A 27,497-nucleotide genomic window follows, 5' to 3' on the forward strand; every position below is an offset into this window, starting at 1 on the left:
GAGCTCATCAGGATGGTTGTGAGGATTATAATCAAATAATGTATTTGAAAATGCCAAAATAAATGATGGTACCTTAACACCAAAGAAAAAAAAAAAGGAAGGTAGGAAGGAAAGGTAGAAGGGAGGGAGGGAAGAAAGGCAAAGCAAGGCAAGGCATAGTGCTGCCCCATAGCAGACACTCATTTATTAAGAAACAGCGAACATCCTCGTTGTCAAACTCATCCTCTTCCTTCAGAGCCTTATCTAGAAGTCATCTTTCAGAGGGGCCATCCCTACTTAATTTTTTTTCCTTAAAACTTAGCACTAACATACTATTGCCAATACTGTACTCATCTCCGTAACAGAAGTTCCGTGAGGAATGATTTTTGTTTTGTTTGCAGACCCACTCTTGCCTGACCCATACTAAGTGTTCAATAAATTTGTGTTGAATGGGTGAATTTACTCAGTCACCATCCCCGCCGGATTTGTGCTACTGCTAATTATCGGAGGTACCGGGGCTTGAGTGGGATATTGTTAAAACATCAACACCTCTGGGGTGAGGTTTAAACAGCATCGCCACCCTCTGGGGGAAGAAGGGGAGAACTGGAAATCAGGTATGTGTGACTATTAGAATTAGTGAGAAGGGCAATGGGCACCCAAGTCAGAAGAACGGTCCAAAAAAAGGGACCCTGGGATACGAAAAGAAGAATCCGGGTATCCCGAGTTAGCATTCCAGGCTAGCGCTGCTGAGTTTCACCTGCCCACTTCAAGGAGGCGCCTGTCCTCATGAGATTTTCATGCAGACCCTCCAAACCCGGATTTCTAGGCAGGGCCAAAGAGGTGGGCCCCAATAGCTATCAAAGGGCCGAGCAGGGGCAGGGGAAAGAAGCCAGGCCAGACCGTTGGCTGCGACCCGGTCGGAGAAGGCACCCCGCCCTCGGGTCCTGCAGCCTGGAGTTCGCCCCCCATGCGGTGCCAGGCCCAGGGCGCAGCACAGCGCCCGGCGTGGCGGGCACCGCGCGCGCGAGTAGCGCAGGGCCGACCGCGCTGCTTCTGGCGTTGATGCCGCCGGGGCTCTTGCTGCCGGAAGGCGCCCAAATCCTGGCCGCGTCCTCTGTGGGTGAGTGCGGGGCGGGCAGAGCGCGCGCTTGGGCCGCCCCTCCGCGGCTGGGCTGGGGAAGCCCCGGGAGTCTGCGCCGCCGCGCGCCGGCGGAAGGTGACTGCAGGCGGGCGCTTGGAGGCGGCGCCGGCGGGGAGGACTGTGCCCTTTGCCCTAGGCGGTCTCAGCCAGCCTTCCGTCGCTCCTTCACGTCAATCTGGTCGGGCCGAGTTCTGGCGCGGGAGTGAGGACGGGCTGCAGGGACCGCTCGTTAACTTTAAACAGAGCAAAGAGCAATGTTATGTAAGCAAAAAAATGAATGAATGTATGTGGAGATAGCAAAGGAACTACAGTTCAGGACAAGGAACCTATGGCGAAGCCCAAGAGACGAAGAGAAGGTCAGCTTTTATTAGGTCTGAGGAGGAAATTGGGGAGGGTTTATTCTGAACAAAAGCTCCTTGGAGAAGAACAAGAGTTTGAGACTGGGGCAGTTTCTCATTGGTTGCAGGCAGCTGGGGCAGGTTGAGAGCTCCTTTCCTTTTCTTAAAGGCAGGAGATAAAAAAAACTCCCGTGTGAAAAGTGCCTCCCGTGGTGGAAACCATGATCTTCCTTCTTCCTGCTGCTTCCGTGGGCTGTGTGGTGCGTGCGTGAGAGCTCCCCCTTCAGGGCTTCCTCGCTCTACTTTAAAGGTTTCCTTTATTTTCACACCCACCACGTCTGAATTCTTACTGGAGCCAAGCTCAGGCCCAAAATAAGTACCCCCCCCCCCCCGCCCCCCGCACAAAGCATTTACACTTAAAGGAAGTTTCTAGTTTTAAGGACTAGTTCCACCTCCGCCCCATGACTGCCTCCTGGGCTCACTTTCCAGCCACTTTCTGGTTTCCACTGTCGCAAAAATTCCCAAAGAGGAGGATACCCCTCCTCTTTGGGTATCTAGGATACCCCTGATCTGCTGTCTGCTATAGGAAGTCGTAGGTATACCACCAAGTGGAATTAGGTTTTGGAGCTTGATTAAGGGGCATGACCTTAAAAAATTTTTTTTATTTTTAATATTTATGTTAGAGACAGAGTATGAGGGGGGTAGAGTCAGAGAGAGAGGGAGACCCAGAATTCCAGGCTCCAGGTTCCGAGCTGTCAGCACAGAGCTCATTGTGGGGCTCAAACCCACCAACCAGTGAGATCATGACCTGAGCCTAAGTCAGACACTCAACTGACTGAGCCACCCAGGTGCCCCAAGGGGCTTGACCTTTTAAAAAATGTAGTCTATTTCCTAGAAAGAAGAATGCTTTAAGCTCTAAGTAAGTCCTCTAGAACTTATCACATTGTCATGGATAGAGCCCCTCCCGTTGCAGGATTTTTTTTTTTACCTCACTTCCTCAGAATTTATTGTCTCCCCACCTAGAAAAACGAAGAAGTGGACACAAAATAAAATGAGCAGTAGGCAAAAGTTTATTAGAATATAAGATTAGAAAGTAAGAATAGTATGAAAGCTCTCTTTACAGAGAGGGGACGTTTGAAAGTGAATGCCCCCAACTATGGGCAAGGGACTTTATTTAATATGGTTTTGGTCCATTCCCCCCCCCCCCAACTTTTTTTTCCTTTGTTGGCCTGATAACTGTAGGTGCTGAGTTGTTCATTTCTGTGGGAAACGTGAATGGGGGAGGGAGTAGGTAGTGTTTGTTACATTCTTAAGAAAAACTTTAAGCCTGAGGGAATTTCTCTCATGGTCAGATGTTCCCAGCACTGTTTTAAAATATGTGTTTTCTCTACATCCAGGGACTGCAAGTCCTAACCTTTTCCTCTCTACCTATCATTCTGGGTCACAGGACAGGGAAACTAGAGGAGAGTTGCGGCAGGTGAGGAGGGCTCAGAGAGTCAGGAATCATTCTGCATGAGGACTCTGAGGGTCCAGGGCGGGGTTGCCCATATAGGAAATGAAGAGGCAGATGAAGCTTTCCTTCTGCTCGCCATCCAGCGAAGGTTTATCCTGAAGCTTCTCTGTTTCCCTACCCTCCCACCCTAGCCTTTCTCTTCATGGACCTCACAAAAATGAAGCCCTGTTCCCAAGGGGAAGCCATTATCTACTGATGGCCCAGGTATCTCAGATTCTTCAAGACCATGGGCATGATGTGATCTTACTTCAACAGAATGGACTTTCGTTCACATTAGGTATCCTGTCTTTCTATTCCATGTTCTGTCCAGTAGAAATACAACATGAGCTATAAATGCAAGTCCCATGATGTATTTATATTCCAGAAGACACATGAAAAATAAAAACAGGTCAAACTAATTTTCATCATATATTTTATTGAAAGTCATATATCCAAAATATCATTTCAATGTGTAAACAATATAAAAATTATTAATGACATAGTTCACATTTGTTTGTGTTAAGTCTTTGAAATCTGGTGTGTATTTCACAATTCACACTAGCCACATTTCAAGTGTTCAATAGCCACATGTAGCTGATGGCTGCCATATTGGACAATACTGTTTGGACCCTCCCACCATAGATGATAAACCTTGCATATGTTAAATGTTCAGCAAAACTTCATTTTAGTTCTACTGAGTTATTACAATGAAAATGATATGTGTGTGCTATCTGTGTTTATTTCAAAGTCCATCTTAAACCATAACTCTAGCATAAGAAAGTTTGAAACACTGTTTCACTCTCCTCATCATCTTCTGCATCCCTCCATCTCACATCCTCTCACTTCTGTCTTCAACCCATTCATGCAAACCCTTCGCACACATTTCCAGATCAATTTGACAAAATACTGCTTTATGTTGCATGAAACCTTGTGTATAATTTGTGGAGATTGGATCAAGATGATTTCTCTTTTTTTTTTAGAGTAGGCTCCATGCCCAGTGTGGACCCCAACCTGGGGCTTGAACTCAAGACCCTAAGATCAAGACCCTGAGCTGAGAGATCAAGAGTCGGATGCTTAACCAACTGAGCCACCCAGGCACCCCATCACAATGATTTTTTCTGATAACAATCCAGGAAAAGAAAACAGCAAAATTGCAGGAGAAACTTATCAAACAACTAATACAAGAAAAATTTCCAGAACTAAAATACGTGTAGCTCCATAGTGAAAGATCCCACCTGCATTCAACACAAAGAATAAAAAAATGACCTACACCAGGGGAAATCATGGTGACATTTCAGAATAGCAGTGGTTAATAAAAAGCAATCTAAATGTTTTGGGGTGCCTGGGTGGCTCAGTCAGTTAAGTGTTTGATTCTTGATTTCAGCTCACGTCATGATCTCACAGTTCCCACATGATCCCATAGAGAAGGTTTGAGCCCCGTATGGGGCTCCACACTGAGTGTCTAGAGCCTGCTTAGGATTTTCTCTCTCCCTCTCTCTCTCTGCCCCTCCCTGACTCACATGTGCTCTCTCTCTCTCAAAGTAAATATAAACTTAAAAAAAAAACTATTTTAAAAGCAACCTAAATGTTTTGATATACTGCAATGATGAGTAGGACTCAGAATGGCATCAAACTTTTTAGCATTGACATACAGCAGTGGACACAGAAAACCCAACAAGACTTGACAGTAAAATAGTCTCAAAGGTTTTCCTTTTCATATACCACTTCTTAAGAAGTTATTACAGAGTTTAGTCCCAGCAGAACAATGGGGTGACCAAGAAAGAGGAAGACGAAGGGTAAGTATATAGAAGTGGCAAAACAAGAGAGTGTTAAGATTTGTCCTAAGGTATCAGCTGTGCAGTTGGCCTGGAGAGCAGTTGGTCCAGGTTGAATTGATAGAAGAATCCAGAAAGAACATCTCTGGGGGGAAAAAAAAATTAGTCAATAAGTTGACCTTATTGAAAATCCTATTGAGAGAATATTGGAGGGAGTTGAGAGACTGGCCAATAGGCACAGAAACAAAACAAAACAAAACAAAACAAAACAAAACAGGCCTAAACAAATGAAAAGTATTCCCTCTGTTCTCCCATCCTCCAACTAGATTTAGCAGGGAACATACACTTTTCGAGTGTGACCTACAGGGCCTAACATTATTTATGCAAGTCTTTTCTCTCTCATATTGTTAATGTTTATATTTTCTTTCTCTCTTTTTTTAAGTTTTTTAAACTTATTTTGAGTGAGAGAGAGGAGAGAGAGAGAGAGCACGAGGAGGAGAGGGGAAGAGACAGGGAGAGAGAGAATCCCAAGCAGGCTCCGCACTGCCAGCACAGACCCTTATGTGCGTTTTGATATCATGAACCATGAGGTCATGACCTGAGCCAAAATCCAGAGTTGGACACTTAACTGGCTGAGCCACCCAGGTGTTCCTATTTTCATGTGCTGATTTCCAAAAATGTATACCAAATGTCTTGAATTTCTCAAAACTAGTCCCTGTGTTACTTAATTTTTTTTCTTTTTTAATTAAGGCTCCATGCCAAATGTAGGGCTTGAACTCACAACCCTGAGATCAAGAGTTGCGTGCTCTACCGACTGAGCCAGGCAGGTACCCCTTTAAACATTTATTTTAAAAGCTTAATTTTTAAAATGTATCCCCACCAACATATATGAAATTGGTAGTAGCACATAGAGAGAATTACTGTACTAACTGCTAAGCTAATTACGTTGTTTGTACACTTCATAATGCCTACCTCTTTCTTTTTTTTTTTTTAATTTTTTTTTTTCAACGTTTATTTATTTTTTTTTTGGGACAGAGAGAGACAGAGCATGAACGGGGGAGGGGCAGAGAGAGAGGGAGACACAGAATCGGAAACAGGCTCCAGGCTCTGAGCCATCAGCCCAGAGCCTGACGCGGGGCTGGAACTCACGGACCGCGAGATCGTGACCTGGCTGAAGTCGGACGCTTAACCAACTGCGCCACCCAGGCGCCCCTACCTCTTTCTTTTTAAACACTTAACACACTGGTAATTTTTTCCTTGTAATGATTTGCTCAATATCTGCTTTCCCTGTCAAACCGTAAGGTCCATGAGAGCAAAGATCATGTTTTCCTTGCACACTACGAGATCCACAGAACCTACCATAGTGTATGGCATATAGTAGGCAGAAAGTAAACATTTAATTACACTACCTAAAGATTAAGATGTATAAAAATACTAAGCCAAATTATAAGTTACATCTTCCTTGACTAGTTTTTTATAGTTACTGAAACCTTTGATATCGTCCCAGATATAACTGGGAAAATTATCTTGACGTGATCGTTGGATTCAAGAAGCCTTCTTGGACTCTTCTCTCCCTGGCTTGAAGTAGTTGTCTGCCTGCACCCCCCACCCTCCAATCCAATCAGAACACCCTCATCAAACTTACTATAACCTAAAATGACTGCCCATTTGGCCGCATTTATTTTCTCCTCATAATCTTGTGACCTTTTGGAAGAAGGCTGCCCTGCTCATCACACTGCTGAAGTGACAAAACAAATTCCTCTCTCTTGTCCCCAGTAATTGTCAATAATTATCCTCATAGAAAGTATTTTCTTCATTGAAACAGCACTTTTAACCACTTTTTGTCCCAACATTATTTCATTCCATCTTCTTTTCCCTGAACCAATTTTATTATTAAAAAAAAATTTTTAATGTTTATTTATTTTTGAGAGAGAGAGAGAGAGAGAGAGAGAGAGAGAGAGCAGGGGAGGGGCAGAGAGAGAGGGAGACACAGAATCTGAAGTAGGCTCCAGGCTCTGAGCTGTCAGCACAGAGCCCAACGTGGGGCTCGAATCCATGAACCATGAGATCATGACCTGAGCGGAAGTCTGACACTTGATGGACTGAGCCACCCAGGCACCCCCAATTTTATTTTTTTAATGTTTGTTTATTTATTTGTTTTTATTTAGAGTGCGAGCTGGGGAGGGGCACAGAGAGAGGGAGAGAGAGGATCCTGGTCAGTCTCTGTGCCCAACGCAGGGCTCAATCTCATGAACCATAAGATCATGACCTGAGCCAAAATCAACAGTTGGAGGCTTAACCAACTGAGCCACCCAGGCATCCATCCAGAACCAATTTTAGAAATAGTTGAGCCATTTAAATAGGCATGAATGGTGGTATACCCTGTGTCCTTATGTTAGGATAAATGCATATTTGCCTTCTCTGTCTCTCAGGAGGGCACTTCTGAACCCTGGCTGCATATTAGAATTACCTGAGGAGCTTTGAACAAATGCTTATGTTTGGGGTTCACTTTCAGAAAGTCTCATGTAAACTATTTATGGTGAAGTCCAGGCATAGATATATTTGTAACGCTCCCCTATAGCACACAGAGTAGAGACCTTCCTCCTGGAGCCATGTTTCTGTTTTCCCCTTCACCACTCTCCAGAGGTTCTCTCTAAGTGTTGGGCCTTCACTTTAGTGAAAGGAGATCATGCAGCTGATTGCTGATCTGCAGTTCATAAGTCAAGTGCCTAAATCCTGGGCATGAGTAGTAGGAATCTCATTTTTCAGCCCATATTCTGCATCCTGAATCATCAGTGCAGAATCACTTTGGTGCGGCATTTGTCAAATGTTGTGTAAACCATAGCACATGTTTAACCATTATTAAAAGAAAAGTAAATGAATCCCCAATAAAACAAAGTAAATCCTCAAGTAAAAGCTGACACAGGACATTAATCTTCAGCAGGGTTGTTGGAATCTGTATCATAGAAGAGGCCCTGAAAGGGAGGTAAAGGTACAAAATCCTCATTCACTGGCCCTTAAGTGGGAACTCCAAGCACCAGTCACCTTTTTGAAGGATTTGTTGCCCAGTGGAGTGTGAAGACATCCATTGGTCCAATAGTTGAAAGCAAGAAACCAGCAGATGTCACTAGCACACAGCTTTTACAGTGGTTTCTCCAATGGAAAAAGCTGTTTTTTCACTTGTGTTCATGAGACCCTGTCATCAGGATGCTCACAGCTGCGGGAAAACAAGTCCTACACACAGGTATATTTAAGAACAAAGTTTGCCGGGCACCTGAGTGGCTCAGTTGGTTGGGTGTCCAACTTTGGCTCAGGTCATGATCTCACGGTTCGTGGGTTCAAGCCCCGCGTTGGGCTCTGTGCTGACAGCTCAGAGCCTGGGGCCTGCTTCGGATTCTGTGACTCCCTCTCTCTCTGGCCCTCCCCCATTCACACTCTGTCTCTCTCTGCCTCTCAAAAATAAATAAAAATGTAAAAAAAAAAAAACAAAAAACAAAGTTTGCATATAATTGGAGGTCTTACAGAACGTCATGGATGAGCTTCAGGATTCAACCAGTGGAGAGAGATCAGAGACACCAGCCATAGCTGGTAATATGTCCCACAGCAGGAAGAGCGCCAAAAGATGGGTAGGATTTTGATGAGGGGAAGAAAGGAAGAGGAAGAAAGCAGGAACATTCTAAGCATCAGAAAGAATTGTAGCAAAGAAAAAACAGAAAAATGCCATGGTAGATTTGGAGGTCATGAAAGGACCAGTATCTGGATCAGAAAGTTCTCAGGAGACAGCAGTAGAACAGGTTGCTGCCAAAAGTGCTTTCTGGGTGTTCACTTCCGGTGTGAAGATTCTTTAGTGTGTTTGAAGATTAACGCCATTTGTGAATATTGAATATCTCTCACTTCTTTTTTTTTTCTTTTTTTGCAGGAGCTCATTTACAAACCTTTTAAAGGTCATGTAGCTTCATGACACAACTCAGTGTAGTCATTTGTTAGGAAGGACAGATATTATGGGCTCCTTAAAGAATGAGAGTTTTGACCTAGTGGTGGTTGATGCTATAGGATCGTTACACTTTCCTGGTTGCTGAGAAACTTGGAAGGCTGTCTGTGACCTCTTTACTAGCACATTTGGAATATCAATTTTGGGCTGTCTGAACCTGTGTCTTGCATGTCCTTTCTGACAGATCACATGGATTTCGAGACCAGGTGAAGAACTCTCTGATGTTCTTCATTTAACCTTGAGCAAATGGTATATATTCATACTCAGTTTGATGACACTATCAAGGAACATTTCCCAGAAGGCTCTAGGCCAGAGCTATTTCATCTTCAACTGAAAGCAGAGCTGGGGTTTGTTAGTTTTGGCTTTGGCTTTGTCTTTGCCTTTGCCTGGCCACAGCTTCCCAACACTGTGTATGTTGGACACTTAATGGCCAAACCTGATGAGCCAATACTTCAGGTAAGTAAAACCTTTGTGCCCCATTGGACATGAGGAATCACCCTCATGATGGTGTCATTAGTGCACAGATGGCAATTGCTCAGACAAGGGGTAAATCTAGGTTTTTTTTAAATTTTCTTTTAACATTTTTTAAATGTTTATTTATTTTTGAGAGAAAGAGAAAGAACGTGAGCAGGGGAGGGGCAGAGAGAGAGAGACAGACACAGAATCTAAAGCAGGTTCCAGTCTCCGAGCTGTCAGTGCAGAGCCTGATGCAGGGCTTGAACTCACAAAGTGTAAGTTCATGACCTGAACTGAATCAGATGCCTAATTGACTAAGCCACCCAGACACCCCTATATTTCAATTTTCAAATGCTTTTGGTATTATATAGAAATACAGTTGACTTTTATATATCAGCCTTGAGTCCTGAAATTTTAATAAGTTCACTTATTAGACTCTATTGGGTTATTTTGTAGCTTCCATAGGGTTTTCTATATAGATAATAGTGTCTCATAAAACTGAGAACATTTTCTTTCCATTCATTATTTCTTTTACCCATTTTTCTTGTTTTATTGTCCTGGCTAGAGTTTAAACCATGATGTTGAATAAAAGTGGTGAGAGCTGACATCTCTACTTTGTTCCTGTCTTAGGTGGAAAGAGTTCAATATTTTACCGGTAAGTATGATTACAGTACAGATTTTTTTCAACATATGCCTTTTATCATATTTAAGAGATTACTTTCTATTCCTAGCCATGCGGAGAGTTTTTATAAGAAAAGAGTGTTGAATTTTGTCGAAGATTTGTTCTGCATTTATTGAGGAGATCATGTGATACTTCCTTTTTACTGTTATTGTGGTGAATTATAATGATTAGTTTTTGACTGTTAAATTGACCTTGCATCCTTGGATAAAAGAATTGGTGATGATTTATTATGTTTTTCGATATATTGCTGGATTCTATTTTAAAATATTTTAAAGGCCTCATAAAACTATATCACATGGATTTCTGGGGCTGAGTGAAGAACTGTCTGATGTTCTTTATTGTATTTATGAGGTTATGCTTCTATAGGTGTCTTTTTAGAAATCTTTTGATTCTGAATTCAATTTTTATTAAAAAATTGAAATTTAAATTACCAATTTGAAGTTACTTAAAATTTCTAATTCTTCTAGTGTCAGTTTTGGTAAGTTGTGTTTTTAAAAAAATTTTTTTTAATGTTTATTTATTTTTGAGAGAGAGACACACACAGAGTGCGAGCAGGGGAGGAGCAGAGAGAGGGAGACACAGATCTGAAGCAGGTGCCAGGCTGGGAGTTGTCAGCACAGAGCCTGATGTGGGGCTGGAACTCACGAACCACGAGATCATGACCTAAGCCGAAGTCGGACGCTAAACAGACTGAGTCACCCAGGCACCCCAGTAAGTTGCGTTTTTTTTTTCAAATAATTTGCTCACTTCATGTATTTGACAAGAAATATTTCATTTTTCGGAGAAATAAGGTGATATATGGGCCCTGGGAGCACTGAAACAATTGGTGCTCTACTATGGGTATCTCATCAGTTGTATATGCTGCCTTGTCAGAGCCTTTCCCAACCCAACCCCAGTATACATATATACAGCTCCAGTGAGCCATTACCCTTCCACACTGGTGTTTCAGGATTATGCAGGTCACACTCTGCATTAGTTTTCCTCAAAGTGTGGTTCTTAGCCCATCTTTGTCAGGTTCACTTGAGATGCTTATTAAAAATACGGATTCTAAGCCCCACCCAAGAACTACTGCATAGAATCTCCAGGTTTGAATCCTGGTAATTTGCATTTTCAACAACAACCAAACTGCATTTATACAGACTAAATATTTGAGGCTATAAATCTGACTGTGAGGCAACCACTATTTTTTATTCTTTCCCTCCATAGTCTGTGTGAAATCCCAAAGTGAATGAGCAAAACTGAAAAGGAAATGTTATTAGAAAATCATAAGGAAGCAAAATATAGTACTAAACTGTATTTATTGAAAAAAATCCACATATTCGTGGACCTGTGCAGTTAAAACCCATCTGTTCAAGGGTCAATTATGTATATTCAGTCTAAATACAGAAAGAACTGCAAACAAAACTTGTCTACTGAGTAGGTTTTTTACAGTTGTGTGGGGTAGTGTATTTGACCTCACTTTCTAGGCATGATAGGACTGAGCAAATGAGGAAATGTATTGATGTTGTTTCTTACATTAGGAAAAGACAATTACAAATGTGGAAATGAGGAAGATTATAACAACCCCTGTGATATATTGAATTGAGATATCAGTATGAATTCATAATTTTTTCTATAGGCAGAGAAATAAATATAGGATCTTGATATCTACATCTATAGCCATATATTTCCTAGTTCTGTCCACTGAAAGGATTATAAACAGTGGCGCTTTGTTAGCAATGAGCACACCTAGCAACCATATAGGTATCTTTTGGTCTAGTAGATCATAAACTCCATGAATGTAGGGACTGATAAAGGGCAACTTTACCTTTCAGCATTAAATTGGATTCTGTGCACACAGGAGTTTTAATAAAATTAAACTCTTTAAGGCATCCAGCTGGTAAATTGCAGGCCAGGTTATAATTACCTGAAAACCAGCCTTCTCTGTTCAGCCTAAGCTGCTGAGAACCTGCCATCTAATGTTGCCACCAACCCTCTGTCTCTGCCAACCTGTACGTTTCAGCAGCGGTGGCCCCAGCACCATCAGATGCTCCTGCACCCTGAGCCCCCCACCCCCACCAGGGGCTGGTGGGCTGGATCTACCACATCCTCCAGGTAGGGGGTGTAGCACAACTCAGGCCCACACTTTCCAATAACTGTGGCATGAATGTACCTCCTGAATGTCTTATTGTCCCTGCTGATGGTCACCCTGGGCACTGTGTGGCTGTGTGGGAAGCTGTTGAGTGTGGTGGCCAGGTGGCTGTGTGGGCCCTGAAGCTGAAGGCCCGAAGCCAAGTGTAGGCTTGGGGGATGCCATATTGGAGGGGGGGTGTTACCATTTCTTATGAGCTTCCCACCAGTTCTGGCAACTCCTGTTATCCATATCATATCCATGTGCTAATTTTGTTGTAAATACCTGCTCATTGGCTTCTTCTTAAAATTAGAATTCTTTATTCAGCCCGTATGGCCTTCTTTAATGCCAGTCAGTCAGGGCTGTTGTATGATTTTGTTCCCACGGTAATTTGGACCAGTGGCCCTCATATTTTAAGCCTTGAAGCCACCTTCTTTGTCATGCCCCTGTTGGAGGAGCATCAGCCTGAACCATTCCAGCCTCCATGTCCAGTCCCTTCTCAGGCTGTTTCCCTCACTCCTGCCTCCGCCACCCACTATAACACTGAAAACAGGCACCTGACAAACTTTTTCATTTTCTATTTGCCTTTCCTGCAAACTCTTGTCAATCTATCTTGTTGGAGCAAGAGGAGCCCCTGCCTCATGGAAAGCAAAAGTCTTCCAGAATTATCATACCCCTCCACTTGGAAAAGAGACTCCATCCTCCTTCCCCAGAATTCTGTCACCTGACAACTCAAGGCTGTAAGGGGAGCTGCACCGAAATCCTTTATAAGAGCCAGTCTTGTTTTGAGGATAGAAAATGCAAAAATGCCTTCTGGGGCTTGCATGCCCTGTCCTTCCCAGGGCTGACACTGCAAAGAGTCAGAATGACAAGATGTCCTCAGTTTGTGCCTGAGGAGACTGTGGAAATATCCCCAGTCCTATTTTATGATGCTCATTGGAATTATAGTCTCAGCAGTAGCGGTTCAAACCTTCAAGTAAAGACTTGGACTTGTAGAGTTAGGACTCTAGCACGTCTTCATAAATAAATGACCTCCTTAAGAGGTCCTCAGAATACAGTCCAGGAATGATAGGTGGACTTCTCTTGGGGATTGACTTCTAGAGAGTAGACACAACTCCTTCCAGGGAGCGGTGTCTTGAGACTGGAAGACTCGCAGAGATTTTAAGCAGATACCTGGGGAAATGGGGCATGGTGATGACAGTATGAGGTCAATAGTGCAGTTAGGAGGTGGGAAAATTCGTGGAAGAGTCTCTAAAACGGAGATGGGTCTGAGTCACCTGGGGGTGCCACTATCTTGGAAGTGACTTCCTGAAGTCCCTGCCATTCCTGGTTCAGAGTATGCTCTCTGCAGAGAGTGTAGTGATTCCATGGAAGGAGAGGGGTTAAGGAGCGCTCACTAACCCCTCCTTCCTTCTGCCAGATGCCTGAGGTTAGGGAGGGTGAGGACATATTAGCCAGTGGAGCAAACACCCGGGGAGGAGGAGCAGAAGGGCAAGAAGTCACAGATAGAAAGAGACGACAGGCAGGATCCACCTCTCACCTCTTCCCAAGTGCCTGCCAGCGCATCTCCTTGGCTGCCCGTGCAGTGCGTGTCCCCAGGGTGCACAGATTACTGTGTGGGGCGCGGGGTGCAGGCTCTGGGCACAGGACCGGGCTCCGCAGCTGGTACAGGAGTGAGCATGGCGGGGCAGCGGGTGCTGCTGCTAGCTGGCTTCCTTCTGCCCGGGTTCCTGCTCTCTGAGGCCGCCAAGATCCTAACCCTGTCTTTGGTGGGTGAGTGCGTGGCTGGAGAATCAGACACAGGCTCGTCCCAGACACCTGCGTGAAGGCTCAGGCACATAGCCCTGGGCCAAAGGGTCACTCTGTGGGGTTTTCCAGACAGCGCTTGGGTCCCAGGCTGCAGGAGGGAGAGGCGGGAGGGGGTTGTTGGGGCATGAGGAGCCCCTGCCTCATGTAGGGGGGAAGAAGATACTTCTGGAGAAAGTAGAATACCCTTTCCTCTCTCCCTATTCAGACTAGCTCTCCGAGGCACAGGGATGGGGCGAGAGGTTTGAGATCCCTCCCTGTGCTCGAGACGTAGGGCAGCGTCTTCCCCAGGGCGGTTTGGACATTCAGAGGCTCACCCTAAACATCTCAGGGGTGTGCAGCAATTGTCAACAGAGACAGGGTGGCGGGGGGGAGCGGGGAGCATTTGCAGGCTCTTGGAGGCCCAGGGAAGAGCACACGGGGACAGCAGCACGGATTTTCTGAGGCTGCATGGGAGCCAATTGGAGAAGGGAAGGCATTTCAATAACAGTTAGGAGGGTGTTTTTGTCCAGAGAAAACCTAGAGAACTGGCCAGGGTTGGGGACTGGACCCTGGGCGTTCAGGTCTCTCCGGTGCCCACTCCTTTTCACCCGTGGGGCTGGAAGTGTTTGAAGGACTTGAGGGACTGTTAATTTTGCATTTTGTGGCCTCAGTTTTATCTCCTTTACTTTTGCACCAAAGGGACTAGCAGATGAAAAGGAAAATCATATCAGGATAAAGGGTCATCCTCGGATGGAGCTTCCCCAACATTGTATTTCAACTCACAGGGGGCTCTTTTAGGTCACTTGACTGTATAGGTCACTGGGAATCGGGGGATCTTAGAGCTGGAAGGACGCTGAATCATCTCATTTAGCCCCCACAGTGTTTTCCTGAACAAGAAACTTAAGGGTCGGGCACCTTTGCCAGAGCACACTGGACCTCCTTAAAGGCACACAGCAGGAATTTACTCCGCTCTGTCAGCCCAGGAGCAGCCTTTTCACAGCTTCCAATCTCATGCACTTTTAGTGGGTAGTTTTAAAAATCACTCTTTAAGAAACCCTGTAACTGCATTTGAATTCCTTTTTTATTCATTTAGTTTTCTTTCTGATTGTTAGTAGCAGTGACACAAAAGCACTCCCTCCCTTCTTGTAAGTACATGTCCTCTGGACTCTGTGAGGTGGGGAGGAAGGTGTGGTTTGCAGGCACTGAAGCCCTGCCTCTGTTCCAGAATGCACTGTGCTCACCAAGACCTTTAGGAATGGCTGCCTGTGCAGGTGCAGGAAGCCTTCTCTCCTGAATCCATTTCCTGCATGGGTTAAAGGTAGAGTCAGAGCAGGGAGTCTGAGGGGGTAGGGTTCATGTTTTATGTAATCTGTGTTACCTCAGGGCAACACAAGTATAGCTATTAAAAACTAGAGTATAAGAAACCAGATGCACACTATTGCTGTAGTTCTTTTTTAAACTTTTTTATTACTGTGGTTCCACATCCATGTGAGCTGACCCAATCATCATGGGACCTTCATCTTCCAAACAACCCCCAGTTCCCAGCTTGGGCAAATTCTGTTCCTTCCCGTGTGGTCTGGCTTTGACTATTGCTGAGACTCATAGATTCCATAAAAATGGCCCCTGGTAGCATATGGTTTTAGATACAACTTGATGTGATAGAAACTGTACCTCCCCAGGGGATCATACTCTGTTTCCTTAGGATCCCAGGATATTTCTAGGATGGGTGGTGTCTCAGTCTCTCATGCATACAGGATCCTGCAGTTCCACTGCAAGCGTCCACAATTATTCTGAATGCCTTAATTTGATATTCAGCAAAATGCAGACCCCAACTGAGAAGCCTCCTGCCAAATATATTTGAATCTGAAGAATTTTGGCTCTAAGTGGTGTCTCTCTCTCCTTTGCTCCAGTGGCTCTTTCCTGGACTGATGTTAAGTTCCCATGTTTTGGCCCTCACATTAGCCTAAATTTCCAGAGAGAAGGATTCCAGAAATGCTCTGATTAATTTTCCGCTAGGAGTCCTTCACACTCATATATAGCACTGTGCCAAACTTTCCATCAGTACAGTTATTTCTGTAGGGCACCAAGTGTCCATAAGGCCTGGCTAGAATCAGCATGTGCTTAGAATCAGGAACTCCTTAAAGCCTAAGCACAGAGAGGCTCATCACACTGATGTTTGGTCACTTTTGTGACCAGAGTCACACAAAAGAATCAGAGGGAGGTTTGCCAAGGTCAAGGGTTTGGGCAAGTAGCTCAAGGTGAGTGGCTGTGCCTTACCCAGATGGAGATGGGCAGCGTGGCTGATGAAGCTGATCTTCCTCTACTCACTGTCATCTTTCTGTTCTCTATCTCTCATGTGTTGGCTCTATCACCCCATCAACTTCACGCACTCTATTCTCATGATTACAAAGATGCAGTTGTGAATTGTTCCTAGGTGGGAGCCATCATCTGCTGCTGGACCGGGTGTCTCAGATTCTTCAAGATCATGGTCATAATGTCACCATGCTTCACCAGAGAGGGAATTCATTCATATCAGGTATCTTTTCCCACTAATCCTTGATTCCTTCTGCTCTATGCAAAGTGTAGAGTGAAGCAACAATGCCTTTTGCATAAATGGGCTCAGAAAAGTGTTTTTAAAATCTAATTGGACCCAAACAATGAAAAGTGTGTGTGTGTGTGTGTGTGTGTGTGTGTGTGTGTGTGTGCGTGTGTGCGCGCATTTAAGTAAGGTGTTGTAAAACTTGCTGGCTATGTCTACCAGCACTCCACACTCTGTAGTCTCATATTTTCCTCCCTTACCTTCATCCCAACCAACAGTCCACATATTATTACAGGTTATTTTGGTAAATGGCACTTCATAACATAGCTTGAAAATATGTGAACAGAAGTGTTCATCCATATATAAGATTTCTAATAGGAAAGGATCATTCTTTTTTTTTTATATCAGAGATTACTTTTCTTCCTATGATAACTGAAATTTAAGAAAGGTCTCTCAGGAAGCCCCTTATTTAGGCAGGTGAGACAGATCCTATAATTGAGATGATTTTGTTTTCTTGAAAAATCAATGACTGCCCATGAGTTTGTGGATAATGATGTTGGATGTTCTTAACTGAATCATCGAATCCAATGAATGTTAGTCAAAATGAGCAAGGAAATCTTATCAACTCTTCTCTGTTGACAGACAAGACGTCAGCAACCCAGAGAACTGAAATGAATTGCCCAAGGTCATATGGCAGGTTAATAATAGTGTTGGGTGGCTTTAGGACTTTAAGCTCTGGATTGCTCAATCTGTAGTTTTCTCAGGCTTTGATTTAAAAAAGATTCAATTTTAATCAGCATCTTTGAGGAATAAAATTCTGAGAAATTATAAAATTTTGAAGGTGATCAGCCTTTGTTGTTGTTTAGATTTTATTAAAAACAAATTTTTTTTACTGTGAAAATTTCTTCTAAGATATTTATTGTGGTAAAATATACACAGCATAAAATTGATCACTAAACATTTTGTTTTGGACAGTGTAATGACTTTAAGTACATTCACATTGTTGTGCAACCATCACTCTAGAACATTTTCATCATCACAAACAGGAACTCTGTACTGATTATATAGTAACTGCCAAATACCCTTTGCCTGAAGCCCTTGGTAACCACTACTGTACCTTACTTCTCAAAAAATTTGGCTATTCTAGGTATTTCATTTAAATAGAAATATACAGTATCTGTCTTTTTGTATCTGGCTCATTTCACTTTGTATCATGTCTTTAAGACTCATTCATGTTGTTGTATGGATCACAATCTCTTTCCTTTTTAAGGCTGAATAATGTTGCCTTGTAAGTACATACCACATTTTGTTAATCCAGTCATCATCTGTCAATGGACATTTGCACTGTTTCCCCCTTTTGGATATTGTGAATAATGCTGTTGTGAAAGCTGCTGTAGAAATATGTCTTTGAGTGCCTACTTAAGGCCATTTAAATCACTTTCTAGATTAGGTTCTTCATTCTTCAGTGAATATTATTTATATACATATCTCTTTGTATCTGCCTTGATGACAGACATGAATAAAGAACTGTAGTTTGTTGATGATAATTTGTCAGTGTAGTTAATCTTGATTTTGAAAATTGCAATTAAATTTAATTAAAATTTAAATGAAGTTATGTTAAATTAGAATTTCAGATTGATTAAAAAATAATTTCACCAGGGGCACCTGGATGGCTCAGTCGGTTATGCGTCTGATTTTGGCTCATGTCATGATCTTCTGGTTTGTGAGTTTGAGTCCTGCATTGGGCTTGCTGCTGTTAGCACAGACCCTGCTTCAGGTTGTGTCTCCCTGTGACTCTGCCAGTCCCCCACTGGTTCTCTCTCTCTCTCTCTCAAAATAAAACTTAAAAAGAAAGCGTCTAGGGGAGCCTGGATGGCTCATTTGGTTGAGTGCCCAACTTCGGCTCAGGTCATGATCTCGCCGTCTGTGAGTTCGAGCCCCGAGTCAGGCTCTGTGCTGACAGCTCAAAGCCTGGAGCCTGCTTCGGATTCTGTGTCTCCCTCTCTCTCTGCCCTCCCCCCCCCCCCCACTCATACTCTGTATCTCTCTCTGTTAAAAATAAGTAAACATTAAAAAAAATTTTAATAAAAAAAAAGAAAGAGTGTAGAGTTGAGTTTCTTTCAATATGCCCCAATCACGAGCATTTCTGAGGCTTTGAAACAGCATATTCATTCTTTACTTCAGGAATAGAGCTTTACCAGACATCTGCAAATAGGGAAAACACATGATAGGGGTGTTATTTCTGACCTGTTTCCCATTTCAGTGTAATGTAACATTTGTGTTTTTTTGAGGGGGGCTTTATTTGGAGGGCTTCTTTTGAAAGTAAACATTTACTTAGGAAATGCTATGTGACTAGCACTGGGATCGATATTTTCACATTTACACCATCATTTAAACTGCAGCCTGATCTTTGATCCAAAGTAAATGTTTAACAGAGTGTTTGGAAAGCAAATGTGGGGATAAACTTTTGGAGGAAAAGTTCTTAGAATTTCTTCAAATTGAATCATCCAGAGGTGCTTCTTGGCCTGTGTGTAGACTTGTCTGTCTTCCCGACCTTAGGAAATAACACACCCAGTGTTATTTGTGCATGTGATGTATTGGTGGAGGGCTGTGTGGAATGCTTCTTGTTTTGTGACCTTCAGGTCACAATAACTACCTTTGCTTTAGGAATTTATTTTCTTTTTTTCTTTTTCTAATTTAAAGTTTAGTTAGTTAATATACAGTGAAATATTGGTTTCAGAAGTAGAATTCAGTGATTTATCACTTATATACAACACCCAGTGCTCATCACAAATTCCCTCTTTAGTATACCCATCACCCATCTCCCACCCACCTCCCTCCATCAACCCTAGTTGATTCTCTGTCATTAAAAGTCTCTCCTGTGGTTTGTTTCCCTTTCTTCTCTTCCCCCCACCTCCCATATGTTAATCTGTATTCGTACTTAAATTCCACATATGAGTGAAATCGTATGGTATTTGTCTTTCTCTGATTGACTTATTTTGCTTACCATAATACATTCTAGCTGCATCCATGATGTTGCAAATGGTATGATTTCATTCTTTTTGATGGCTGAACAATATTCTTTTATATATATATATATATATATATATATATATATATATATATATATACACACACACACATACACACACACACACACACACGCACGCACACACACACACACACACACACATTTGGGCTCTGTCCATAGTTTGGCTATTGTTGATAATGCTGCTATCAACATCGGGGTGCATGTATGCCTTTGAATCAGTATTTTTGTATCCTTTAGGTAAATGTCTAACAGTGCAATTGCTGGATCGTAGGGTAGTTCTGTTTTTCATTCTTTGAGGAACCTCCATGCTGTTCTTCAGAGTGGCTGCACCAGTTTGCATTCCTACCGGCAGTGCAAGAGAGTTCCCTTTTCTCTGCATCCTCCCCAACAGCTGTTGTTTCCTGTGTTGTTAGTTTTAGGTGTTCTGACAGTTGTGAGGTGGTATCTCATTGTGGTTTTGATGCGTATTTCTTTCCCTGATGATGAATGATGTTGAGCATCTTTTCATGTGTCTGTTAGCTATCTGGATGTCTTCTTTGGAAAAGTGTCTATTTATGTCTTCTGTCCATTTATTAACTGGGTTCTTTGGGTTTGGGGTTTTGAGTTTGGTATGTTCCTTAAAGATTTTAGATTCTAACCCCTTATCATATATGTTGTTTGCAAATATCTTCTCCCATTCTGTAGGCTGCCTTTTAGTTTTGTTCATTGTTTCCTTTGCTGGGCAGAAAATTTTATCATGAAGTCCCAATAGTTCATTTTTGCATTCATTTCCTTTACCTAACCATAAATCATTTGTTGAAGAGACTTTTTTTCCATTGGATATTCTTTCTTGTTTTGTCAAAGATGAGTTGACTACATAGTTGTACAATTGTGTCTGTTTTTGTGCCAGTACCATACCGTCTTGATGACTACCGCTTTGTAATATAGCTTGAAATGCAGAATCATGATGCCTCCAGTTTTTGTTTTTTTCTTTTCCAAATTGCTTTGCCTATTTGGGGTCTTGTATGGTTCCATACAAAGTTTAGGATTGTTTGATCTGGCTCTGTGAAGAATGCTGGTGGTAGTTTGATAGGGATTGCAATCAATGTGTAGATTGCTTTGGGTAGCATAGACATTTTAGCAATATTTGTGCTTCCAATCCATGAGGATGGAATGCTTTTACATTTTGTTGTGTCCTTTGCAATATCTTTTATAAGTCTTTATAGTTTTTAGAGTACAGATCTTTTACCTCTTTAGTTAGATTTATTCCCAGGTATCTTATTGTTTTTGGTGCAATTTTTAATGGGTTTGATTCCCTGATTTCTCTTTCTGCTGCTTCATTATTGGTGTATACAAATGCAACAGATTTGTGCAGGTTGATTTAATATCCTGCAACTTTGCTGAATTCATGTATTAGTTTTAGCAATTTTTTGGTAGAGTCAGGTTTTCTACATAGCGTATCATGTCATCTGCAAATAGTGAAAGTTTGACTTCTTCCTTGCTCTATTTGTATGCCCTTTATTTCTTTTTGTTATCTGACTGCTGAGGCTAAGACTTCTAGTACTATGTTAAATAGTAATGGTGAAAGTGGGAGTCCTTGTCTTGTTCCTGACTATAAGGGAAAGGCTTTCATTTTCTCCCCAATGAGGATGATATTAGCTGTGGATCTTTCATATATGGCCTGTATGTTGAGGTATGTTCCATCTATCCCTACTTTGTTGAGGGTTTTTTTTTTTATCAAGAATGAATGTTGTATTTTGTCAAATGCTTTTCTGCATCTATTGAGAGGATCATATTGTGTATATTGCACCACGTCTGCAGTCCAAGAATAAATCCCAGTTAATCATGGTGAATAACTCTTTTAATGCACTGTTGAATTTGATTTGCAAGTATCTTGTTGAGAATTTTTGAATCCAGTTTCATCAGGGATTTTGGCCTATAATTCTCCTTCTTAGTAGAGTCTTTGGTTTTGGGATCAAGGTAATGCTGACTTCATAGAATGAGTTTGAAACCTTTCCTTCCATTATATTTTTTGGAACAATGTAAGGAGAATAGACATTAGCTCTTCTTTAAATGTCTGGTAGAATCCCCCTGGGAAGCCATGTGGCCCAGGACTCTTGTTTGTTGGAAGATTTTTGATTACTAATTCAATTCCTTTGCTTGTTATGGGCCTATTAAAATTTTCTATTTCTTTATGTTTCAATTTCTGTAGTTTGTGCATTTCTAGGAATTGTCAATTTCTTCCAGATTGCCCAATTTGTTGGCATATAATTTTTATAGTATTTTCTTATAATTGTTTTATTATTGTTGTGTTGGTTGTGATCTCCCCTCTTTCATTCATGAATTTTATCTACTTGGATCATTTCTCTTTTCTTTTTGATAGGTCTGGCTACGGGTTTATCAATTTTGTTTATTCTTTCAAAGAATGAGCTCTTAGTTTCTATAACCCATTCTACTGTGGTTTTTTTGTTTGTTTTTGTTTGTTTCTATATCATTTAGTTCTGTTCTAATTTTTATTATGTCCCTTCTTCTGCTGACTTTAGGCTTTATTTGCTGTTCCTTGTCTAGCTCCTTTAGGTATAAGGTTAGGTTGTGTATTTGGGACCATTCTTGCTTCTTGAGAGAGACCTGAATTGCAATACACTTTCCTTTTAGGACTGCCTTTGCTGCATCCCAAAGGGTTTGAACTGTTGTGTGTTCATTTTAATTTGCTTCCATGTATTTTTTAATTTCTTCTTTGGAACACCTCGGTGGCTCAGTTGGTTAAGTGTCTGACTTCAGCTCAGGTCATGATCTCGCAGTTCATGGGTTCGAGCCCTGCATCAGGCTCTGTGCTGATAACTCAGAGCCTGGAACTTGATTTGAATTTTGTGTCTGCCTCTCTGTATCTGCCCCACCCTCCCCATATTCTGTCTCTTTCAACAATAAATAAACATTAAAAAAAATAATTTCTTCTTTAATTTCCTGGTTAACCCATTCAGTTTTAGTAGGATGTTCTTTACCTTCCATGTATTTGGGGGCTTTCCAAATTGTTTCTTGTGGTTGACTTTAAGTTTCATAGCATTATGATCTGAAAATATGCATGGTATGCTCTTGATTTTTTGTACCTATTGAGGGCTGATTTGTGACCTAGTATATGATCTATTTTGGAGACTATTCCATGTGCACTCGAGAAGAATGTGTATTGTGCTGGTTTAGGATGAAATGTTCTGACTGTATCTGTTAATATATCTAAGAATTGTCCAGATATAAGTACATCCAGTCCAGTGTTTCATTCAGTCATTGTTTCCTTGTTGATTTTCTGATTTGATGGTCTGTTCATTGTTGTAAGTGTGGTGTTAAAGTCCCCTACTATTACTGTATTATTATCAATAAGTTTCTTTATGTTTGTTATTAATGTATTGATTTGTATATTTGGGTGCTTCCAGTTGGTGGTATAAATATTTACAATTATTAGATCTTCTTGAATGGCTAGACCCCTTAATTATGATACAATATCCTTCATCATCTTTTGTTACAGTCTTTGTTTTAAAATAAAATTTGTCTGACACAAGTATGGCTACTCTGGCTTTCTTTTGACATCCGTTATCATAATAGATTGTCCTCTACCCCTTCATTTTCATCTGCAGGTGTCTTTAGCTCTAAAATGAGTCTGTCTTAGGAGCAGATAGATGGATCTTATTTTTTTATCCATTCTGATACCTTATGTCATTTTATTGGAGTCCTTGTCCTTTTACACTCAAAGTAATTATTGAAAGATATGAATTTCGTGCCATTATTAACCGGTAGAGTTGGTGTTTCTGGCGATGCTATCTGGTCCTTTGTAGTCTTTATTGCTTTGGCCTTTTTTTTTTCTCCACTCAAAAGAGTCCCCCTTAAAGTTTCTTACAGGCCTGGGTTAGTTGGTCATGAACTCCTTTAGTTTTTGTTTGCCTGGGAAACTCTTTATTTCTCCTTCTTTTCTTAATGACAACTGTTATGGATAATGAATTTTTTGGCTGCACATTTTTCCCATTCAGCACAGTGAATATTTCCTGCCCCTCCCTTCTGGCCTCCCTTTCAGTGGACAGGTCTGCTGCTAACCTTATGTGTCTATCCTTGTTGGTTAAGGACCTTTTGTCCCTAGTTGCTTTCAGAATTCTCTCTTTATCTTTGTATTTTGAAAGTTTCAGTAGGATATGTCATGGTGTTGACCTGTTTTTGTTTATTTTGCGGGGAGTCTGTGTGCCTCTTGGACTTGAATACCTGTTTCCTTGCCCAGATTAGGGAAGTTCTCAGCTAAAATTTGTTCAAATAAACCTTCTCGCCCTCTTTCCTTCTCTTCTGGGAGTACTGTGGTATGGGTATTATTTCATTATACAGAATCTCTAAGATTCCTAAGTCTCCCCTTTTGATCTAATGGTTTTCCTTCCCTCTTCGTTTCAGCTTCATTATGTTCCATAGTTTTATATTCTGTCACCTATTCTTTCCTCCGTGTCTTCAATCCTCATTGTGACTGCATCCACTAGATTTTGCATCTCACTTATAGCATTTTTAAATTTCAGCCTGGCTAGTTTTTAAGTCTTTTATCTCTGAAGCAAGGGTTATTCTAGTGTCTTCTATGCTTTCTTCAAGCCCAACTTGTAATCTTATGACTGCTGTTCTCAATTCTTGATCTGATATATTGCTTATATCTGTTTTGAGCAAGTCCCAGGCTGTGATTTCTTCTTGACCTTTCTTTTGGGGAGGATTCCTCTGTGTTGTCATTTTGGCTAAGTTTCTGTGTTCTGCATGTTTTCAAAGCTTGTTATGTTTCCTGCACCTGAGAATAATGCTCTATTAAAAAGGGGTCATAGGGGCACCTGGGTGGCTCAGTCGGTTGAGCGTCCGACTTTGGCTCAGGTCATGATCTTACCATTCGTGAGTTCGAGCCCTGAGTCATGCTCTGTGCTGACAGCTCAGAGCCTGGAGCCTGCTTCGGATTCTGTGTGTCTCCCTCTCTGCCTCTTCCCCGCTCATGCTCTGTCTCTCTCTGTCTCTCAAAGATGGATAAATGTTAAAAAAAAACTTCAAAAAAGGGGGTTATACACTGTCCAGTGTCTGGCACTTCAGGAAGTATCTCTGGTGTACACTGTGCACTCTGCTATTGAAATTTGGCTGCTCTTTCCCACTGGCCAGTCCTCCGCAGAGGTCCCCCTTGCTTGCAGTGGTGACTGTTTGGACCTTTTACTTGGTGTGCTTTGATTTGTTTGTTAATATGAGCCTGGAAAAATAGAAGGAAAAAAGCCTGATTCCAAAAAAAGAGAAAAGGAAAAGGAGTGAAAAAAACCAAATGATCAAAAAATTATAAGCCTGATTTTAAAGAAAAAGAAAGAAAGAAAGAAAGGAAAAAAAAGTCTGATCCAAAAAGAAAAACAAACAACAAACAACAACAACAACAACAAACAGAGAGAAAAAAGGAAATGAAAAAAAAGAAAACTAACAAACTAAGAAGAAACTGTAAGCCTGACTCCAAAACAAAGAAGGAAGAAAAAAAAAAGTGAAAAAAGAAAAAAAAAATTAAGCCTGGTCCTCGTATCACCAGAACTGCAGGTGTCATTTTGAAGCACTTGATTTTCAGTACACTTGGTGCATGTGAGGTGCTGCCTTTGCTGGTCTTCTGGTGGAGAGGCCCATTGTGTTGGTTCACAGTCAGTTTGCCCCAGTAAATAAGCTTGTGCCTCATGCGGGGGTTGGGAGGGGAATGGGAAGGAGGAATTTGTTGTAAGGGAGTCTTGCCTCCCCTAGGGTCTGATCTCAATACAGCTGTGTTTGAAGGACAAGGAGAGCCCAGGATCTCCTTATGTCTATGCTATCTTAACTCCTCCTGTATTGTGACATTGGAACCGTTTATTAACTCCTTCTTTGGACATATTTCCCCATCTTGTTAATTTATTTACTACTTTAATAAAGAAATGAAATTACAAGCACTAAAAAGCAAAGATCTTCAATATTCACATGTGCTGCTGCTCCAACCAATATCTGGCATTATAATTGGGTTACCAATACAGGCTGGAAAAATATTAAGAAGTATGATAGAATAAGTCCAGATTGTCTTGAACATACTATTGGTAGAACATACTATTGGTAGAACATACAGCAGCAAGTATGTCTTGAACATACTATTGGTAGAAATGTGGATGTTAGAACCCTTTGGCAATCTATACAAACAACAAATCATTAAGTCTTGCACCTGAATATAATGTAATGTTATATGTCAATTGTAGCTTATTAACAAAGGTAAAAACTCTGCTAATGAGGGTGAAGAAGGAAGAGAGGAGCATGGTAGAGAAAATCTACACTGTCTTAGACAATATGTAAATCACCATAAACACACTTCTGGTAAAAATATAGATGTTAAGGATGTCTTCCTTCTTATAGTAAAATGTGAAATGAAAGAAATAAATTGAAGGAAGAACTATTAAGCATAAAGGAATGAGGACTTCATGATTTTCAAAACTCTCACCCTATCCAGATTGCAAAAGATTCTAAAATTAGGGGATTGAATGTGAGGAAAGAGAAAGTGTGGCTGGATAATCTCTTCCTATTTTCTCTAAATAGGTCATAATATTTAGTCTAACAAAGCTCTTTAAATATTAGGTGTGTGATTCAGTGGGTCTCTTCAGCCACACTGACTGACACCAATAGTAGAGATGGAATTGTTTTTAAAGATCTGTGGAGGACCTCCTGTTCAGAGGAGTGAATTCCATGACATAACTAGAAGATCCAGAAGGTACTTGAGAATTTTATACCGGGATAAACACTGACAGTTTGGATTGAAAAGGACAGAGAAAGAGTGACTTGAAAAAGCCCACTGAACTCCCCCAAGTTAAGAAACATGCCCATAAACTATTCAGCTGAAAACTTGTGCTACCTTTCATGATGAACAAATGAAAACTCTTGAGTTTGAGGCAGTGAACCCAGAGGGTAGAACTTCTAGCTTACAGGGCTGAATTCTAATTCACAGCAGATTATTTACAGTTTTTAAACTTAACATTGTCTTCCCAGTTAGATATCAACATTTCTTAGGTCCAGAGATTCATATTTTCCTGTCATTTTCTTCTATTTTGAATGATAATGTCTACAACTGGCATCTTAATATTCCTTGGGAGCAGATAAAATTGTTTCCTAATTTCATAGGTCCACAGATAGAGAAACATTGCTTTTGGATGGATCATATCCAGACTGTCCCACCCACACTTGATTGAATTATTTGGATAATATAAGTTGAGACATTTGAGCTAATGATATTTAGATGAGATTTTGAACTATGAATTGATGATGTGAAGGATTGAGACTTGTTGGACTGTTGGGTGTGGTGAATGTAATTTTTATGTGATATTTACATGGGGGGTTGATGTCCAGAGAGCAGAACATGGTGGTAGAAGAGGATGCCCCCACCCAAAGATATGCTCTACTCTTTTGAACCAGTGAATATGCTACCTTACATGGCAAGGAGGCTTTGCAGATGTGATTGATATAAGGATTTTGAGATGGGGAGATTATCTTGGATTATCCATTTGGGCTCTATATTATTATAGGAGTCCTTCTAAAAAAAAGAGGAGATGATAAGAGAGTAAGAGTAGGAAATGTGATGATAGAAGGGAAAGGCAGGTAATGGATGATGTCATTGCCAGTTGAAAGGAGGCCATGAGCCAAGGAATGAAGACAACCACTAAAAGATGGAAAAGATCAGAAAATGGATTGTCCTTTCGAGCCTCCCAAAGGAATTCCTGGCCTTCCCACACCATACTTTTGTCCTAGGGAGACCCATTTTGTATTTCTGATCTCCAGAACTATAAGATAATACATTTGTTTTGTTTTAAGCAACTAGGTTTATAGTAATTTATTACAGCAGCAAGTAGAGATTAATACTGCTATCCAAGTGGTCTAGCCAACTCCAGGAAGAATGGGAAGAGGTTGCCAAAGCCTTTATAATGAAGGCAAATATGGGGGTCACTAATGGCAGTGCCTGTTGTATTGCAGTTTGGACAGATTCTAGATCTTTATGATATTGGCCTTACTCAAAATGGGCAAAACAAGCATAAATAGATTTAAGGAAAATGTATAAATCAGAAATCTATTGTCTCCAGATTGCACAAAGGCTTAAGAGATGTTGGACTTGTTGAGATATTGTGCTGTTGTCAGTCATCGGTT

At 41.4% G+C, this 27,497-nt stretch overlaps 1 protein-coding gene and 1 long non-coding RNA gene across 6 annotated transcripts in view; both read left to right on the forward strand.

Annotated features, from left to right (window-relative positions):
* Window positions 1-1,108: 1,108 nt before the first annotated feature.
* On the forward strand, window positions 1,109-6,103 carry LOC113604141 (uncharacterized). Of its 3 annotated transcripts, none has more exons than XR_003425988.2 (3): window positions 1,109-1,476; window positions 3,103-3,248; window positions 5,476-6,103. It is a non-coding gene; the product is annotated as an uncharacterized LOC113604141 (long non-coding RNA). The 3 variants fall into 3 exon arrangements; XR_008289813.1 differs by lacking the exon at window positions 5,476-6,103 and adding an exon at window positions 3,931-5,001; XR_008289812.1 differs by lacking the exon at window positions 5,476-6,103 and having other exon boundaries at window positions 3,103-5,001.
* A 2,077-nt stretch (window positions 6,104-8,180) lies between these two features.
* LOC106979184 (UDP-glucuronosyltransferase 3A1-like) overlaps window positions 8,181-27,497 on the forward strand; it is a 32,422-nt gene continuing 13,105 nt past the window's right edge. Inside the window, exons 1-4 of one of the 3 annotated variants that reach the window (XM_053201482.1) lie at window positions 8,181-9,172; window positions 9,738-9,827; window positions 10,385-10,565; window positions 16,187-16,288. In XM_053201482.1, the coding sequence (XP_053057457.1) occupies window positions 16,255-16,288 (34 nt within the window). In that variant the 5' untranslated portion in view covers window positions 8,181-9,172; window positions 9,738-9,827; window positions 10,385-10,565; window positions 16,187-16,254. Of the gene's footprint in view, window positions 9,828-10,382; window positions 10,566-13,425; window positions 13,738-16,186; window positions 16,289-27,497 lie in introns of those variants that run through there. The other 2 variants (XM_027075351.2, XM_015077011.3) reach the window with 2 other exon arrangements.

This window comes from Acinonyx jubatus, chromosome A1 (genome assembly GCF_027475565.1).
Source record: "Acinonyx jubatus isolate Ajub_Pintada_27869175 chromosome A1, VMU_Ajub_asm_v1.0, whole genome shotgun sequence".
Lineage (NCBI taxonomy): Eukaryota > Metazoa > Chordata > Mammalia > Carnivora > Felidae > Acinonyx > Acinonyx jubatus.